The sequence below is a fragment of the Temnothorax americanus genome, unplaced genomic scaffold, assembly GCF_048541705.1.
Source record: "Temnothorax americanus isolate GAGA-0224 unplaced genomic scaffold, ASM4854170v1 Scaffold1, whole genome shotgun sequence".
NCBI lineage: Eukaryota > Metazoa > Arthropoda > Insecta > Hymenoptera > Formicidae > Temnothorax > Temnothorax americanus.
Window position 1 is genome coordinate 7,773,463 of NW_027509230.1, and position 20,472 is coordinate 7,793,934.

At 38.3% G+C, this 20,472-nt stretch overlaps 2 protein-coding genes across 8 annotated transcripts in view; one reads left to right on the forward strand and one right to left on the reverse strand.

Moving 5' to 3' along the window:
* Positions 1-20,472, forward strand: part of LOC143895158 (lachesin) — a 277,423-nt gene that overhangs the window by 236,475 nt on the left and 20,476 nt on the right. For 6 of the 7 annotated variants that reach the window (XM_077402333.1, XM_077402181.1, XM_077402257.1 and 3 more), the window contains one exon: positions 622-777. The exons of the other annotated variant lie outside the window; for it this stretch is intronic. In XM_077402333.1, coding sequence (XP_077258459.1) covers positions 622-777 — 156 coding nt within the window. The remainder of the gene's footprint in view (positions 1-621; positions 778-20,472) is intronic. 7 annotated transcript variants of the gene reach the window in all.
* The window catches only part of LOC143895466 (uncharacterized), a 73,816-nt gene that overhangs the window by 20,331 nt on the left and 33,013 nt on the right, over positions 1-20,472 (reverse strand). The window lies entirely within an intron of this gene.

Here is a 20,472-nt window from a genome sequence, read left to right on the forward strand (position 1 = left end):
GCTTGGAACGTAGCTGCTATATAGTAAAAATAAAGGCAACTACAAATACAGAAAAATTTTCTTATTCTTTTATCCTATTATAAATGTGTAGTAGAAAGAAGAAATATTTAATTAGAATTTTGTAGTTAAATATTAATATAATTGTTAGATTAATAGTTCAGCTTCAATTTATATACTTGTTTTTATATTTATTATTTAACATCACGTATATATATATAAGAGTATATATATTTTAATAACACAATATATTTAAAAAATATATATATTATATATGAATAGATACAGAATAGAATGATTTTTATAAACTTATAAGCCGCTCTAAAGTTTGAAGCTGATCCATGTGTCCCTATGTGTTCACTATGTAATACCGAATATGTCCACGCGTTTCCGTATCTGTTGAATTTTTATCATCCCGCGTAATTTTGCTGCTGCGGCCTTGTATGGTGTAGAATAGTGCGCATATAATATTTCACATACGCGATAAAATCAAGCGCAAAAACATGGAGCACGGGGAAAAAAGAGAAAGAGAGGAGACGTACTGGATTATTGGCGGGTGTAAAAAGAAGGAAGCAAACAGGAGAGTGCCTGGGTTAGATGAGAAAGGTCCTAATCTATTTTCAGGACGACCGAGCACGCCACCGCCAGCAAAAAGGCTGACCACCGTGTGGCCCTCGTCGTACAACCCCTACTATCCGAAAAGGACAGAGAGACCATCTCAGCAGAGTGAGGAGAGGGTCGAGAGGCCCGAGCAGAAGCTACGTGGCGGCGAAAGTACAGGTGAGGCTTGCATTCTCTCACCAGGCCCTCCCTTGCTTTTCCGTTTTTTCTCTGATTATCTCGCGGCTGCCCCCTTTTAAGCGCCTCTTTCTTTCGCGTCCTAGCATCATTCGACCTCGCCCAATTCCTGCTTTCGCGGCACCAAATCTTGGGTCTTTCGGAAATAAGACGTAAGCGATATTCATGCGCTATTCTGCACCATGCACCCGGATACGCAGGCCGCGCCGCGCGCCTCCGCGAAAATCACAAGCCGCCCACGTGTATTCCAAGATAAATCACCCCGTTAGAACGGCGCACAGAAATTTATCAATGTCGGAAATAACGAGAATGATTGTAATATTAATGCATTATAAACACAAGAGAAATTTGTAGCTGCGACAGAAATGTATCTGTCTCTCTCGTACATCTAAGAAGAGGGAGATATATATCTTTGCCCTTTTTTTTAAGATACAGAGAGTTACTTCATATGTGCAAGTCCGCCATATTCGTAGGGCTGAAAAAGAGATATATTTCTGTCCGACAGTATTGACTGCACTTTATGTTCCAGATATATACAGAAAAATATTTTAAAAGCAAATTTATCAAACTGGATCTGAAAGCAATCGTGGCATAAATTTTTAGCATAAATTACAATAATATTTGTTACGGAAAATAAAACGATTTATGTGTTTAGGGAATTGAAGTTTCATAGATATAAATATAAAAATGGACCTGCGATATTCTCCGGGTAATGCGCGCATAGCTCATATAAAAATCTATAATTTTCTAATCTACGGGATTCAAGATCTGTGAAGTAATTACTACAGTATATCTTGATCTCCTTCTCGTGGCATCGTGATAAGATGCAGCCCTGACAAAGCCCGAAATACAGGAATAGGCGCACCGATTGTTAACGAGATAACGAGCTTTAGCGAAATGGCCTGAAAAGCCATTTCGTTCCGCCGCCATTAAATTTAGGGCGGAAGCGTAGCGTGCCGGGACGAAACCCTTAATAAGATGTTTACTCCTTAATGACTAACGTAGGCCATCATCATGATTATGCTAGCAGTAAATAAAGCGGCACAATATTCGCTTCGTATAATTTGATTTTTTGCCCCATTTTATTCTCCTTCATTTCAGAGATGATTCTTATCATTAAACAAAATTATTTATATAAGGAAATCTCATATATAAGATCACATTGCGCAAATAATGCAGAATTATGACAATTTGATTTTTATGAGTACAGCTTTGAAGATGCAGAGTACTTTCGTAAACAACTCTTTTTTTTTTTATTTCTTCTGTCTTGCATAATTCGAGTAAATTGGAAACTTCGTAGACCGAGTCAAATTTGCATTTCCATCACAAAATTGCAGTGGATTGTTTGCGTTAGATTCGATAAGATTAATTGCGCGTTCAAATAAATCGCGTCGTTAATTTCGCGAATGCAAAAAAAAATAACTGCGCAATACGGTATTCGGCGGCGCAGTACACGTCGTCACGTGCGCAGATATATTAAGCCAAGTAACGAACGTCAATTTTCATTGAAACATTTGTTACTTTGTTATTGCGATACGCGTACGGCCACGCATGCGCCATTTATAACAAAATTTGTAGGGTGTTATTATATGGCAAATGCGTGTCAACTGTGAAGCATTGCATGTGTGTCTGCCGTTTGTTTTCATTCATTATAGAGGTTGTTAGCGGTGTAATATTTTACTAAATCAAGACAAGTCTAAATCACAAAAATCTCGACGTAAGCGCCATATTTTTTCAAAGATCATCAAAACCATCAAGATTACTGCAGTAATCCGCATGACTATACTATTTTTCATTTTTAACATAAAATTCCGTTATATTATAGAAATAAATATTAATATAGATTCAATAAAGCGGAATAATTGTTTTTATTCTTCTATATAGAGAACTTGGAAGTTTTATTGATTTGATTATATAATCACTATGAAAATGCTACTATAAAGTTATAGAATTAATGCAAAATTTATGGTTATTTTAAAATTATATTGCTTTGTATAAAAATGCTGGAAATCATGAATATAAATAGTGAAATTGTGAATATTTCAAATCTTACAGGAAAACTCGTGCTTTACATAAAAGTTACAAGACACATTCATTCGAACGTGTGATTAGCTAATATACACTTGGAAGATATATACGTTCTATTTCGAAACTATTCAAACTTTAATGTAAAATAATAAACTGTAGAGGAGTTCGGAAACATTAAATGTAAGGCAAACAATCGATGTTATTGAAAACTGTGTTATCCGAGACTTAGAATTCATACAATTTTGGAGATCACATTGCATGTTATTGAAAACCAATTCTAGATTTGTATAAAGTTGGACATTTGGTTCCAAGGAATTATTAAGAAAAAAATTTAAAAAGTAAAGTTGTTACAATTTTTTACCGTGCTATTTGGGACTCCGTGCAATTCAGGTATTGTGTTATTCGAAGGTTATCCGTACATGTATAGAAAACTTCCAGTCAAGGTGCACTCGTCGATGCGCGTGATGCATTCGAAAGAGAAATGCCGGCGATAAAAACGCCACGCTGCTGTGGTTTCACGCCGAAGCGACGAAGTTCAACTTATTCATGCGCCGCTTTTGTACAACGTATTAAAGATGCAACAATGACCCGTATTCCTTACACGATAACGCCGCACCCTCGTAGCCGGAGGCCCCCGCCGTATTTCACTGCGTTTTTCTACGGTTCGCCGTTGTTGCTCTAGCCGTTTCCTCGTGAATATTTAATCTAATAAAATAGTGAAATAAGTCCGCACGCCCAGAAACATCGCGGAACACGTGTGCCAGTTTCCTTACGACTGGCTGCAGCTGCAACCGCGGCATGCTGTATAGTGTACGTATATGGTGTACGTAGGTGTATTATTCCGTATTGGAGTTTTACGTGAAAATCTGTATTCCGCTGACTGATTCTCGCGAACTCGTCTTGCGAATCGTATATATTAATAATGTAATTCGAACGGGTCAGTTTTTAATACTAATTCGCGGCGCTCAATTAATTAATATCTGATTTTACTTGTATAGGAATTAATGTGAATTTATATGCATTACAGTAAAACGCTTTCAGAGAGATAATGATACATAATAACGCTGTATTTAGTATTTCGAAGTTCAGGGTAAAGGTACCGTAATAATTAAATTCTACTGAAAATTTTATCCGTATTTATCAATTACATAAAGTCATACGTGAAACATGCATACATATATATAAATGCGCGCAATTTTAAATTAATTTAATATATAATAATAAATAAATTTTAAATAAATTTTATATCATATATATTAAATAATTTTTTAAATAAATTTTATATGACATTAAAATTTTGTATATTGATTCTTTATATTATCATAGTTTTATTTAAAGTTATAAATTTTTTATATTGGCTTAATCGAACTTTGCACATGAAATGTTTCGATTTAGTGACTCTTTGTTTAAACCGCAAAACGATCTTCTCGTACATACAGCAATGCTCAAGCATTTCTAATAATCAATTACCATCATGTTGTCAACCGTCAACACTTATATCACGAACAAAACAATTGCGTTTGCGACAAGGAGAGACATGTAAATACACAAGGTATGGAATGCGGAATTCTGATTCCGGCCTGAATAAATGACAATATCAGACGGTTCGTGGTGATTAGCAAAGCGTCTACTCGCAATATCGACGTCGTCTAATTACGTCGTGGTATTACACATTTACAGGGTGTTCCGAGATTATCCGTACTTTCTCTTACCGAATCATCCTGCATTCTGCATTTAGCAAAGATTAGATATTGGGCAATATCTCGATTATCTCTGTAACTTATATCAAGTTCCCGAATTTAGATTCAATGTTGCTTATTTGACACTAAATAAAATAACGTTTTTGCTGTCGTATTTGCTATATCTAAATTGAGTTTGGAAAACTCTTTAAATCTCTTAATAATTTGTGAACCAGAAAATGTGACGACGTATATTTTGAGGTATATACAGAACTTTAAATTGGGGGAAAGGAGGCCTAAGTGGTGGAAAATGCGGCAAAACTCGGGGCACCCTGTGTACAACACGCTCGCACAAGGATACGCATTCGTGCTATCTGCTGTTCTGAAATATGCATGGGCATCCCTTAGTACGTTTAGGAGGAAATTACGTAGGAACAACACGCGCGGTCTCTATAGCATCCTGTTAATATTAAGCATGCCTTCCCCGCATTATCCTCAGGTACTAGATACTACCGGGCGTAGCCACCTGCTAGTAGTCGTGCTTTTAGCTTAGCGCGCCCCAACACACGAAGATACGCATGAATGCGTTAGCCCCAGAAACGATCTATACTAGGAAAAATTAAACTTCAATTATTCTGTTCAGTTATCAAGGAATCTCGCAGAATTATTTTTATCTGTTTAAAAACACATTTTCTTTAACAAGTTAAAATTTTATATTTCATTAAATTATCGTTAATTAAGCGAGTTTTAATGACAAGTATGGTCGGAGTTTTTTTTTATCTGCAATGCAGTGTCCGTGGAAATATTATATTCTTCTCGGTGAGATGACTTTTAACATAATATTTAATATCTTTTCAATTGGTTATGTAGCTCGGTAATGTAAAATTACAGTTGTCCAAGACTTTAAATTAAGATCATTAGCATTTCAGAAAAATTAACAACACGTGTCGGGTATGAAGGTCCGTAAACGTGTTATTAAAATGATAATGAATTCCGAGAAATTTCTACAATTGCGAGCTGGGTGTGTCTCGTGGTATTTAGTTCTCGGTAATTTCATCCGTTAACTCACCTGGCTGTTATGACTGCAGCAAATGATTTTAACTATACTTATACTTCAAATTTTATGCAATCGACCGTGCACCGAATGAAATGCTATTTCAATGATTATCTTAATATTATGTAGAAGAAAGAAATATCTAATTCGCTTCTTCTTCATACTGATGTATTCTACATTTTGTGTGGAAAAAAAGAAAGATCTATAATCTAATACTTGTTTATAGGATAATGATTTAATAAATTGTTGTCGTTAACTTTGCCTCGGGCAAGAAACCTCGAATTTTGCTTGACTAATTAACCATAAATTTTTAATCAGTAAAATAGCGAAACAGACAGAAAGTCCTAAAGAGATTGATCGCATGGCATCGATCGTGCCTTAATCCAGAATCCCCGCGTACACGCAAAGCATCCTTTAAGGAAGACTTTAATTAAGTAGTTTCGTGCAGGAAGTCTCTAAATAACGTCGTGCAGATTGGACGATTTAGCAACGTCAAGTCTCTGGCTGCATAAAACGCGGGACTAAATGTGCAATGCGTGTCATGAGCTTTTATTCTGCGAAACAAGATCGCGCAGAAACTGAACGAAAAGGAGGATAAAAGCTCTTCTCCAAAGACAGATGACTTGCATTAGAACCATTTTATTTAAATGGCTTTTGTTCAAACGACTCACGAGGCATGAGCGTGTGTTGCCGATGTAATAGGTATACTGTTCGCGCACGCCGGAGAAACGACCGCGAAAATATTATTCCTCCGGAGCGTATTTGCGTGAACGACAAACAAAATCGTTTCTTTGCGTTTGTATCCTGAAAATTCTCTCTCATTTTCCGCGAGACGGGAATTTTCGTACGCTTCCGTTGCACGTGGTTCCACGCGCCAATAAATGACGATGATACGTTCAGGCGCAGGAGAACAAAATGAAATTTAATTATACTTCTTGCCCGTTCTTAAAAGTTGTGCAATTTCGACGCGCTTTGTATCCAATAACTTTGGTATTCCCGCATTTATGGCTCGCCGGACGCTACGAACGGTGTATGTTTTCGCGCATTCCTTGCAAATGCAGTTTCGTTCCAATTCCTACCTGTAGTTATCTCGATAACGCCATTTGACGAGCAGTTTATGCCGTTAATGGCAGTCCCGCATTGTTCTCCCGATTTCGTGGAATTCTGAAACACCAGCCCTTTGCAGAAATAGCCTTTTAAAACGAGCTTCTATACACGCGTTTATGTATATATTTCCTGCAAAAGTATATTTTGATCGAGGAACATTTTGATAAAGTTCATAAAAATTATTACTTATTATTATATTACATATATTGATAATCTCAATGATTTTATAACAAAGCTTGATACATATATATTATTTGATCGTTTTAACAATAATGATGTGCTAAGTGTAAAAAAAGCAGACACGTGTAGACGTATGCTCGTGCAATGTATTTCAAAGGTGCAATTATTATCATCGTATGAATATTCGTGTTATTGTTATAGTGTCATTCGATAAGCAATCAATATTACCCAGTTCAGTGCGAAATACATTGAAGCTCTGGATCGTTTCTACAACGTTTCGCGTTTTGCACTTGCATTTCACCAAATACATTTCCCAATTGTAACTTTCTTTATCTCTCGCGCTAATATTAAAGGTTTCCTGCGAGAAACGTAGGAATATCTCACGGCTATGTTTTTGCAAAATTTAATTATCCGTAACGCGTTGCCATTACTGTTTTGCAAATGTGTATTAACAGAACGCTACTTAATAACGCCCGTTAATCAGGCCGTTATATTACATAATAATAATCCGTTTTATTACGCAGCTTGCTGTGAAATTATAATTATCCATTCTTCTCCTACGATTACTATTTCTGATTATGTTTTGCGTTTGCTTGCGCAACAATGATATAACAGACAAAAATGTATTGCAAAACTATATATAAAAACTGAAAGATAATGTGTACCAAAGATAAATATATCTACTGATTGTGAGTCAACTTTTGTTTAAAACCGGGAGTAGTGTAAGAAAAATAATTCTCAACTCTTCTCGCGTAATTGATATTAGAAATAATAGCATATGGTTTTGCGAATATTAAATACCTTTTGTGTGATATTCTCACGCCTGGAAAGCCGATTGTAAAGACAAGGTGCGGAGTTGAGAGTTTAAACAATCTTCGATCAACGGAGCTGATACCATGAAACGACCAAAGTCCTGGGAAATCCTTTACTATCCCAAAGGACTCAACTTTGTTTCTAAACTCCGCCCTTCCGTGTAGCTAATCGTCAAGACTTAGTGTCCAGCCTAAAGCCTATTAAATCAAGCATCAAGGGCAAATCTTGCTTTTCGAAGTAAAATAGCGCAACTCCCTAAATCTATATATAAATATTTAAATCCATTGTAGAATTGAAAACCCTAATAGTTATATCAGATAGATTTCATACTTAATTTTAAACGTAAATGGTTTTAAAATTATTGTAGCTTTATTTAACTAATGTTGAAGCTATATAAACACGCATAATAACTTATTGGAATTGTATTTACGATTTTTTTGGATACTTTATAGAGCGTCGTAAATATGCGCTATTACGTCTTTTGTTATGGCAAATGCATAAGTCACGCGTTTCGATCGATGCCTAAAAATTGGATGGAACGCTTTTAACCTTCCATCGTGGAACTTTACGCGGCCCATAAAATCTGCTGCGCCGTTTGACAGCTAAATTATGCGCATATATATATATATATATATATATATATATATATATATATTGATCAACAACGCGTGCGCGCTAATACTTCATACAAACACCGGTTATAGAGCGTAAAACTTCGACGTCTGTATTGACGGTACGCGTGAATGCATTTGTTATCGAATCGTCGGATCGGAATGAGAATGATCGCTGATGGATGGATAATGGAATATTTAACCACGATTTAAAGCGTTTTCTGGGTGCGTTCAAGTCCTATGCTGTGCGGAATTACTTCCGGCATTTCTCATTCAGTTCCATTAATAACGTGAATTAAAACCAGCCATGTGGCGCACGTACGCACAATTGTACTAATAACATTTTCTATGATTTTGAAATGACGTGAAATAGAACGCCTTTTTTTCGATGCTGGTAACTAACGCACCCATAAACGTCCAGCGATTTTCGTCGGCTGAACCGTTGCCCTTTTTTTTTGTTTTACAAACGTTGCACTCGCAAAATATGAATCATCGATCGTCGCACGTTCACTCAATTTACCAAATACGATTTAAGCGAGAAGGAAAAAGAATGATGCAATACCTGTTGCTTGATAGAGTTACCGAACCGCCTAGAGACAGATATCCTTTGTCTCGCTTCGACAAGGTACGAACTACGAAAAACACAATATATTTTATTTATGAAATAATTTCAAAACAAAGAGGTAAACGCGTCAGAAGTAATGCACTTTTGCTTTCAAGCGCGTTTATACGTAATACTGAATAAAATCGCTAAATATATTTAATTGTTCTCTCTCCGTGTTTATATAATATACCTGCCGGCGGTACAAGTTCGGAGTGTGTGTCTGAATCTCCGTTATCAAAAATATGTTGCCGCTGAACTTTCTTCGCGGTATCATCTTTCGCAAGAAACGAAGAAGAATACACCTGTTGCACGTCGATAGGCTTATCGACAATCCGCTCAAGCGACGCATAAGGAAGGCCTGGAAAATAATATCAATATGTGCATATCGTTTGAAATACGATTGCAAAAGAAATGGCATATTTTTCAAATGCACGCTTTTATGTATATATATACGTGTGTTTTGTATATACTATATACGCAGGAAAAAATATTATAATTATAATATCGGTTAGTGCTGAATTGGATCGAAACAATTCGGATTAGTTCAATCAGATTCAACAGCTCGATTTATTTATTTTTATATATGTTACACGGATACATAATTCTGTACATATAATATAAACAGATGATCACACATATATAATCGGATTATAACGATCGATGTTGATGCAAATAGGTCTAAGCTGAATGTTACAAAATTTCTGACGTTCGTATAATAATTTAGCGCAAATCGCTTTTGTACGAGAAGCACGACAATTGGAGAGTAAATTTTGCGTTTAATAACGAATATACGCATATAATGCGTTGCAGATTTACGTTTGAATTTTGAACACGATTAATTAATACGTATAGGGTAATAAACCAGAAATTTTAATTTGCATATTACTGGATTATCGTTTACGAATTATTTTTTCTGCTACGCGAACGCTTTTCTCTCTCGCAGGGCAATCGCGATGTACCATTTTTTCATTCTTCGAATAAATCGGCGCGTAATTTTTGCACCGCTCCGCGCATCCGAATATTTCTGTCTTGCTGGTGACGCGATTTAATCAGGAATTCAGACCCGCGATATCGCGCTACGTGTACCAAAAACGTGTTTTTTTTCCCCGTGTCACTCCGCCGGCATTCGGTAAGGGAGCTTAAGGTTGACGTCACGATGCGGGCGTACCTTTTACAAGCTCGCTAGTCCGCCTCGTTTTTTTGTCTCGCTGTCCTTTTTGTCTACGAGCTATGTGTACGAGTCAAGCCTGTAAAAACGGCGACACAAACGCTCCATTACTCTTTTTCTTGTCCCACGTGTTACGTCGCCGTTTCGCGTGCAATTACACATAAGAGAATAAAAAACAGGAAGAAAATCTCCCTCTCTCTTCCATCCTTTCTCTCTCTCTCTCTCTCTCTCTCTCTCTCTCTCTCTCTCTCTCTCTCTCTCTCTCTCTCTCTCTCTCTCTCTCTCTCTCTCTCTCTCTCTCTCTCTCTCTCTTTCTCCCTTACCATCCCGCCTCCAGTACGTTTATTTTTGTCATTTGTCTAACGTATATACAGAGTTCCTTTCGTGTCGACACGTGAGAGGCCATATGTCGCGAAATGTAATTAGGAATAGTACTAACACCCGTCGCTTCGCGAAACGCTGCACGTTGCGCGCTGCAGCATGCAACGTAGTATTAAGTCATATAGATATCGCAAACGAATTTTCCTAATGCAACTTACATGTGTCCGGTTTGCGAGCGTAGGAGTGCGTATTTGCGTTCAACCCTTTGCGCGTTTGCCCTTAATGACAAAAAAATCTGCATGAAAGAAGATTTCACCTTTTACCAGCGAGATCTCATTTCTTCTCGTGCGCGAGGATTAATTTAGTATACTTATATACGGTTTGGTCCCGCGGCCTGATTGGTAACGGCGGCATTTATCTTTGACGTACCACACGACATTACACGCTTATATGAATATCTTGCGTATTTTGAAAGATTAAAATCTTGTTTTTCCATCGGCGTGCTTGCGCCGGTCACAGCGAGATTGCATGTCGTTTCGGGAATTGCTGACTAAAAGTACGAAATCCGCGATGTATAACACAGTTGAATCGGCACGTAATATCCGGCGTGTGGCGCCAAACGTTTTCGAAAGATCCTCTATTTCAGGCACGGCGTTATCGCGAATAAGCGTACGCATCATATGCGTCGTAAACGATAACGTTGGTAAGTGTAGAAACAGGGGAGCCCGTGACACGCTCGCGTGACCATCGAATCGAATGTTACATTATGTAATGGTTTTGGCCATGGTTCGGACAGAATTTTTATTTGCATCGGAATCCGAGAAACATGACGTATGGGTAACGTTATCCGCGGCGAAGCGAAAATGCAGCTAAATGATCCGAAAAGTTTCTCGAATTCTTTTTCTACCGGCTGTTTTTTTGTGCTACGTCAAAGTTTCACGCTCGATGAGCGAAGCTGCCTATTATGAATGTATTATGATCCATTATGGCAAATGGTACGTCCCAATTCTACTAAAATTACAACTAAATTTTAGCAATTTGTTCATTAAATATTGAAAACAATAGGAATATTTGTATTGTACTCGCTAAACAATAAATTACAAAGTTGTATGTGTTTAACATTTGCTCTTTTGAAACAGAAATGCATGGATTTTCATCCGTCACTCATTTCGGTTGTACATTACATATTAAATACGTTTGTTTCCGAAATATATTTAAAGTATATACTGATTTTTCATTTTTGTTTTCCGCAGCTTGAAGTTGAAATGACTACTGCTGAAAATTTGAAATTTTATAAATTTGAAATTACGCAAAGAACGAAAAAAAAGTATAAATTTAAAATACTTATTAATTATTTATCCAAATGTTGCTTAGATCTAGATATTAATTGTTTTATTATTGTCCGAGTTTCACGTTAGTAAAATATTCTTTAACGAAATCAGAAGAAAATTTCCTCCAAAAGAATGAATCTTCTTTAATATTACGCAATGTCCTACGTTTTGCATACACTTGTTTAAAACGTTGATCTTATTTAGTATGTAAAACTTATGTAGAACATCGGCTACGTATAACTAAATCCCGCGAAATGGTTTCTATGTATCTTTCGTATCTTTTAAGAAACGTATAAGATTTATCACGTCAATTTACATTATTTTCGAGATAATCGAGTCCCATTTTTTTACCAGATGATAAAGGCTCTTGCATTCTATTCGACAATACCTCAAGCGCGTTCGGATTCGTACGAAAATCACACAATACGCCGAGTGTCGCCAAGAGCAACCGTCTGCGAGACATACATCTTCGTCTGTGCTCCGAGTTCGTTCTTTTTTCTCCCTTCGCATCCACACTTTGCATACCCTGGCGGGCGCGCGCGCGCGCGTGTGTGAAAGCGTTACCTTTGGCTTCCCTCTCACCCTCAAATCCTTCCCCCCGTCCTCTCCGCGCGAGCTTAACACGATGTAAGCCGCATACCGCGGATACACCGCGGTTTCCGGGGTTCTGGTGCTATCTGTATCCATAAAGAATGTAAGCTCGCACACTAGCCAAGACCCGAGGATCTTCCTTCCCGACGCAATAACAGCGACTCTCGGGGATCCGAAATTTTCATGCATAGGATATAAAGCATAAACGACGACTTCATCATCCCCTCTCACCTTTTCCTCCCTCTTTTTTTCCCTTCTCTCTCTCTCTCTCTCTCTCTCTCTTTCTCGCGCTCTCGCTCTTTCTCTCTTTCTCTCTCGATTTCTCGATCTCTCTCATATTGTCGCAGCCGAGTTCTCTGAATATTTCGACTGTCGTGCAATTTTCCCGTTCTGGCTGTTCTACGAATACGTCAATATGAGGGAAAAGCGTGCGGGAGCCCGGAATAAAATCAATGGGCTCGGAGGAGAACGAGATCGGGGAAAGGTAAATGTAGTAGAAAACCATACGGGGCTACCTCTTTCTCTTTCTCTCTTTCTCCCGACCAATCATTTTCTTTTCTTCCGCTCGACCGCTTTCGATCTCATCAAAGAAATGCCCACCGCGTCGGCGGGCCGGATTTTTGCATTACGTTTGCAGCAAAGCTACCGGATTGAAAAGCTCATAAAGCTAGAAATGACGTAGACTTATATCGCGCAGCAGAAAAGGGAGGAGAATTTGTAAAATTCTCCATGGGTCGAGTTGTAAGAGTTACGAGCTCATTGAATTGGCCATGTGTCGAACGAACGGCTACATAACTTTATCCACGATATTTAAATCATGGAACAACATTCAATTCAAAAAAAATTCTCTTATTGAAATTAAAATCAGGGATTTTTCAGTATATCCTATACGTGTATCATACTCATATATCGCGCGCTTCATATTTCGCTCGTCTCTGCGCCATCGCTTCACGTACCGCCGCACTTTGGATACCTATCTTATCTTCGTTTTTTATAGATATTTCATGGTGCATGACGTCGAATGCGACGTAAAAAAATTTGATCTCATCAAATTTCGAGAGTTTGTGGCGGGGAAAGTTATAAAATATCATTCGCTCGACCAGTACCCATGAATATAGCCGTATCAATATATCTTTTTTGATACTGATATCGGTTGGTATATTTTTTTCAGAATTGCAAAACAATCGGAAAATCCTAAAACGTTATACAGTGTGTACAAAATGTACGTACGGCTGGATACTAGCTTTACGTTATATTTGTGATTATACAGGATACGTGATAAAACTCTTTATAAATTGTACACCGAATGTGCCATTTTATATATTTTTTTTTGTAAAAAGAATAATATTTATTGTATCAGATCGATTTACGAGACGATAAAAGCTATGCGATTGCTTTTTCTGCGAACAACAGATAAAAGAATTATATTATTGTTATTGTTAATTTTTTTTAATTACAAGTTACAGATTACAAATTGCAAGGATCTTCTAAATATTTGGAAACTGTATTTAGTTATATAAAATATTGCCCTTCACAGTGCAATTTATATCGTGAGATGATATATATAGGTATTATATTATATAAGTCTTCTCTTGGCTCACACATATAATTCGTCTAGTACAATTAAATCTACTTTTAAAATTTAATTAAATATACTTTTCTTAAAATCGTCAAAATATTAATTAGTTAAATAACGTATGCGTGTGGGGGAAGAGAGTGACAGGAAGATTTCTGACGCGGCGCTCCGAAACGAATGCATTCACAGGGTGCATCGTGGAACGTGAAATAGAGATTGCGGGGAAATTCGGTGGCCGCATAATGCCTCCATTGATCGAAATGCGCCGAACGATTTTTCGCCGATCGATATGAATACGTGTGCACGCCGCGCGCAAACCGATCTGCAACGTAGTTACGGAGCTGGCATCACGATGCTGGATTCTCAATTATGCAGAATTTCAGAATCCCGCTCGCGCCTTTCATGAAATATTAACGTTCCAATCGCGTTAATGCAAAATCATTCCTGATCGGAAAACGCGATGGTTTTTCCCCGGCAATATATCTTGCCAACTCAAACAGATAACTGTATAGTGTCTGCGCGCGGTAAACGATGGGCGCCGATTGACCGAGTTACATTCGTGCAATGCAAACAATCGTTCATAGCGTTAACCCGATGTAATTACCGACGCGCTATTGTTTTCGTCGTTCATCGCATTAGGAAGTAATCGATAATGACAGTGATGAAAAAACATAATGGTATATATAATCTTAATCCGATATTAAAAAATTGCATTTTACATTATAATGTGAACCGATCGACCGATCGGTTCTAAAAGTATGCAAATTCAAGTTTCGCATTATTGAACTTATTATTGACGGCAATAACGGCGTTATAAATAATATCCTAATTGAGTATAACAAACAACGCTTTGACCAATCATATTAATATTATTGGCGTATACTTAATAATATAAATCCATATTTGATTGTGTTATTATTTGATTATTTTATTACGTAAATAATTTGAAAAGTGACGCAATTTTAAACATCAAGACAAACATTTTATACAATTAATTATTTGCTAAATAAATAGGACTTCTTATCTTTAAAAGTATATCTTCGATTATACTTTAAAGTATATTAGAATCTTTTTATTGAATTAACCATTTTTACTTATTTACTTATTTCCGTTCTTGCATTATAATATTACATAATATAAAATTCTACGTCACGTTCATTTAATTGCTGTCGACCGCGCATAATTGAAATTGAAATTGAGATACGTTTTACTTCGATTGTCAATCCGAGTTCAAGTTGAAAAATTGTGCCACGTTTCTAGCGCGTTAAATGGCGCATCGATTCGGACTCGATGGTCACACAGAGACATGAATATTAATTATTCAAGTGCACGAGATTGCCCGCGGTCTCGAAAAACCGAGGGATTTAAGTTTCTGGTCCCCTGGCATAAATGCGTCTTGGTCTCTCTCTCTCTCTCTCTCTCTCTCTCTCTCTCTCTCTCTCTCTCTCTCTCTCTCTTTCTCTCTCTTTAGCATGCGTTTAATGCAGTAAGCTGCAATGTAGCGAATTCTATGCTAATGTCCTTACTTACGAAGACGGTCCCCGAACGCGGAAAGTTCTCGGGATGGTTCTGTTTATGATAGAGTGCGAGGAGCCCTCGGCCGTTATACGTGACTCATGTAGCAGCGTAGCAACGAACGGCTTTTCCGCGGTACGTCGCGTCGCCCGGCAAGTTTCCAGGTCGCTCGGATGCGATGTTAATTGATGGGCATATCATCGAGAAGTTACAAGCAAGCGCCTGCGGCGTAACGGCTTTACATGTCAGATTTTCTTCAATTTTACAGAATGAAATTGTAGAAGAAATACAAGCGCCGCGGAGTAAAAAAAAATTACCGTTATGCATACCCATAATTTATATGAAAAAGTAAACTCTTTTCTGTGTACTATAATTTTATAATAGGTACGTCGAAAATTTATAAGAAGAAGTTATATTTAAATACGATAAATATGTATGATAAACTTTTCTTGTTTGATGTTCGCGATAAACGTGTAGAACGTGGTTTGGTAAATATTAATAGGTTTGAGATCTATTTGTGAAGGTATGCTTGAATTTTACACAACCGAACATAGAAGTTGCATAAATAAGAAGTTGTATAAATATCACCTCGTGTGAAATGCGCATATAATACGAATTTAAAAAAAAATCTCCTCTTTATACTCGCTACTTCGATGACACGTTTACAGGGAAGTACTTGATGGCCGTTAATGCACGAGGGCGCCCGTAAAAGACGCGTCTTTTTGCAGTCAGGTATGGGCGTGTACGTGCGAAGTCGATTACAATAACTCTCGCGAGCGGTGAAGCATTACGCTACATTACCCTCGGCATCGCCGTTGCATATATATAGCGCGTCGAACTCACGCCCAGTCATCGTTGCACCGTCGATGATTGCTGCAACAGCGGCGTGGTTTGCACCAACGTTGTTCATTCCACGGTGGCCGATTGCCGAAGCGGCGGTCGAACCACCGCATTATAAATGCGGCTCGTTAAGGATTACGACGCTGTCGACGTTCGTTACGATAATAAATCTTTGTTGCCGTAATAAAGCTCTTGCCGAGGCGTTAAGATCGCGCGTCCGCATCCACTTGCATTCGAGTGCAAAGTGCAATCGAAACATGCGCGGCGTGGCGATTAAACAAGCCCGTGAGGAAGCTATACGTGATCTATGAACTATTTTTTCGTTACTGTTTACTGTATTAATAACAGCCCCTTTTCGCCAGTTGATTAACAAATAACGGCAATTAATCAATTAAATTATTTAGGAGATATATGTGATAAAATGATTATGATAATCACAATGTTGTCATGAATATTACAGGCATATTTATTTTAGCTAGCTATTTTTAAATCAAATATCTCGTGATTATGTTTGAAGATGTGGGATACAAGCGAAGTATAAAGTTTGAATATAATTATCTACGAGAAATGCGCGATAATACTATGAAGAAATGCCAAATGCCGATACCAGTACATAACAGTTTCCAATGACTGACCATATCGTGTCATTATCTACTGTGAGAGATAGCAGTAAGCGCCGGGCGATAAATTGATAATTAGTATAAATTAAATACGATTCTAAGAATTTATCTAATAGCAAATCAGTGCTTTATAAGGCTGAAACTATTCGGAGATATGCCAACGTCACATTCAGGAGTGAAAGATAGATGAGATCTTAAAGCAGGTGCTTAAACTATTTGGCTATTCGCTCCATTATCGCTGCGTAACTATATCCTTGTATCTTACATCGTTCGTGGGCGGAATTTCATAACTAATTAGAATGGCATTCGGAGTGCACGGGATATTATAGTCAGAAGGATAGGAAGCGCGCGAAAAGAGATAGAGATAGATAGAGAGAGAGAGAGAGAGAGAGAGAGAGAGAGAGAGAGAGAGAGAGAGAGAGAGAGAGAGAGAGAGAGAGAGAGAGAGAGAGAGAGAGAGAGAGAGAGAGAGAGAGAGAGAGAGAGAGAAAGGGGGGAGGAAGGGGAAAGGAGAGGGAGGGAAAGGGAGAGGATTGATACTACCGCTAGTATCAACGGTCATAATGCGCTCTCGCATATTTGCGCAGCGCGTATGCAATGCACGACGCAACCGAGCGGTTTCGAGCGGCCTTCACTGAAGGATCGCATTTCCGCATCAAACAAGAATTACGCGGTATACAGCAACGAGAGCGTAACGGCAAACGAGCCGAGTCGTCCGCTTGAAGAAACGAGGAAGCAAATTTTGTTACATGCCGTCACAAGTTTGTAAGCACGTATCAGGGTAATGCGCAGCGAGGATGAAACGTATCTTCAGGTCGCCGTTGCATCGATTCGCATCTTGGTATAAATTTTGCAAATTGCCTAATTTATTATTCGTAGGTAAGATATTTTTAATTGCGTAAAAAAAATTATCCAATGTAAATAAAACCAGTACACCGCAAGTTTTCAATTTGATTTTTTTAAATTCTAGTTCTTCTTGCTGTATAACAGATCTCTCCTCGTTATAAGAACATAATTTGTCATAATTTGTGTACTCTGGACGTTCTTTGAAAAATGACATCTGTTTATTCAATTAAAGTCCTTTTTAGAAAAGAATTCTAGAATTCGCGAGAAACCTCTTTTCACATGAATAAATAGTAAAAACGAAATAATAAAATATCGAAAAACTGTGGATAAAATAAGAAAAAATATTTTTTCAGTTTGTACATAGATATATATGCACTATACTATCGTGCCTTACACGTAAAAATAATACGTCGACGTTTAGCCTTCTAGAAGCAGTCGAGTAGTATACAAAAGTGCCGGGACTGCTCGTTCTATCGTCCGTTCGTCTCGAGCTAAGTGCACTTTGTGAATAATCGCAACGTGAAGCGAGCGTAGAAACATACATGCGACGATGATTTACCCTTCTCTTAGGTTACCCGGCTCGTCCGCATATTCCTTCTCCTCCACCGCGCTCTGCCTCCGCAGTTTGCTCTCAACAAGGCGGAAAAACGCTTTTCCGCGGCAGGGTCTTCTTTTTTTCCGGCGTCAAAGTGGTAATCAAGAACGAGAAAATGCCGTCGTAAAATTTTCCGGCTTCTGGCTCGCCTTATTGACTCGCCTAGTGAACACGACGATAGGCGTCGTCTGCCGATTCTTGACACGCGACCGAATTACACGAAGGGTGCGTGGGTATAATACCTGAGGAAAAGGAAAATATTTTTATCGGCCCGATGAATCTGTACTGGCATGAGTCGTGACATAGTACTGGTTTTTAACAGGTAAAACAAGTACAATATTTACAGGTTTGCGAAATTTGAAAATTAGAATTATTAAATCTGAGTTTTTTCAAATTTGTGACAAAAACTTATAAACCAATATTTGAGCGAAAATACATTGTACTCAAGATATAACATAAATATCAGATTTGAACGATTTAGTTCTCACGGGAGAACGAACATTCCAAAAACATTCCGAAGGAGAAATACATACAGGAACGTGGAGTATCTATTCACAATTCGCTAATAAACTGCATGGAATTATTCAGACAACGCGGAACGGTCCGAGTTCGTCCAAGAATAGCTATTTAACAGGTAGAAACATTTGTTCGTTCTCTCTCTCTCTCTCTCTCTCTCTCTCTCTCTCTCATCTAATCATAATGGGCCGTTTATGCTGCACAAATGCCACACTTAGTTACTCGTACGGTCGCGTTGCGCGTGACAAATGAACGTGCGGCCGACGCACGAGCGCAAGATATTAGTCTTCCTTGTCACAAATTATCACGAATAAAATTTGTTAAGGCACAATTGCGGTCCCGGATGCGTTGTCGCATCGGACATATCGCGTCGTTTGCGCTGATATATCCGAAATGTCAGAAAACTAATCTCCCGTCACTAAGGCACACCTCACACGTGTAATGAAGTCGCGCACCGACCATACGACACAGGCTGCGTTCGAAAACTTTACTCGGGTGCACACCGCGTCATTCTATCTTTGTTATTTACTAAAAGTTGAACGAGGACAGAACGACGCTGGTGTGCACCCGAGTGAAGTTTTCGAGCGCAGCCACACGCGGGTTCTTGCAGCGATATTTTTTTCAACGAAGCTGCATGACGTTTTGGGCAAAATTTAGTTACATTGCTTCTGTCACGTTGGATTAATCGTAACGATATTATTGGATTTACCTGCGTGCGCAAAGGCAAAGTGGCCACAAGCAAAATGCGAACATCGAAACGTTGTGCGGCAGCATGAAAATCGGGACAAAAATTGCAATGAACGAAAAACCGATAACACATTTGAAATGTGGATCAACTACTGAACGGATTAACAATTTGTCTCTGTATTTTATAATCTTCCCGAGTGTTCTATCGTTGCCGATAAACAACAATATTGTTATAATAAAATATCAACTGATATTACAAAATATATCGTTTGATTAAAATATATACGTCACTATTAAATTTATATATCAAGTATTTTTTATATCTATATAGTAACTTTTTTAGCAATTATTGTTACTCCATCATCATATATCTTCCTTTCACCAATACGCCGAAAATAACGCCGCTCTATACTTTCCGGTAATTTGTTCCCGTTGTAGGAGGGTCAGTCGACAGAACCGTCGAGTATCTTCACTCCGATTTCCCAAGACGCAAATGGTCTTAACCTCCGCGTGTATAGGGTCGAACTTAACCGGCCCACATACAAATGCCGTCTTTAGACCCGGGCTGTACAAACGTATACACACCCGCATGCGGACGAAGGGGACGACAAGGTTTCGGGTTGATAAATGAATGCGCGGTTGATACGTGAGGAGGAACAACGGCGCCACGGGGGAAAAGACTAAAGACATCTTGGGGGATATGCGGAAAGCGAAAAGACGAAGAAGCGGGCCCGAATATATCTTGATCTCGAGCAGCCGTGGAGACAAAGACGTTGCCGTGTATCGTCGATTGTATACGTAACACCCGACGTATCTCAGTCTTAATCTGCAACGAGTGAATTTGTCTCGTTCGCCGCGTTCGGCGATCGCTCGAGCTCGAGAGTATACCGTTTTGCGGAAACTCGACTCGGTCCCACGGGCAATTTCATCATCGTCAGATAACGTTATTAATTTAATGGCTCGTGATTAAATTGAAAATTGATGCTGCCTGTTTT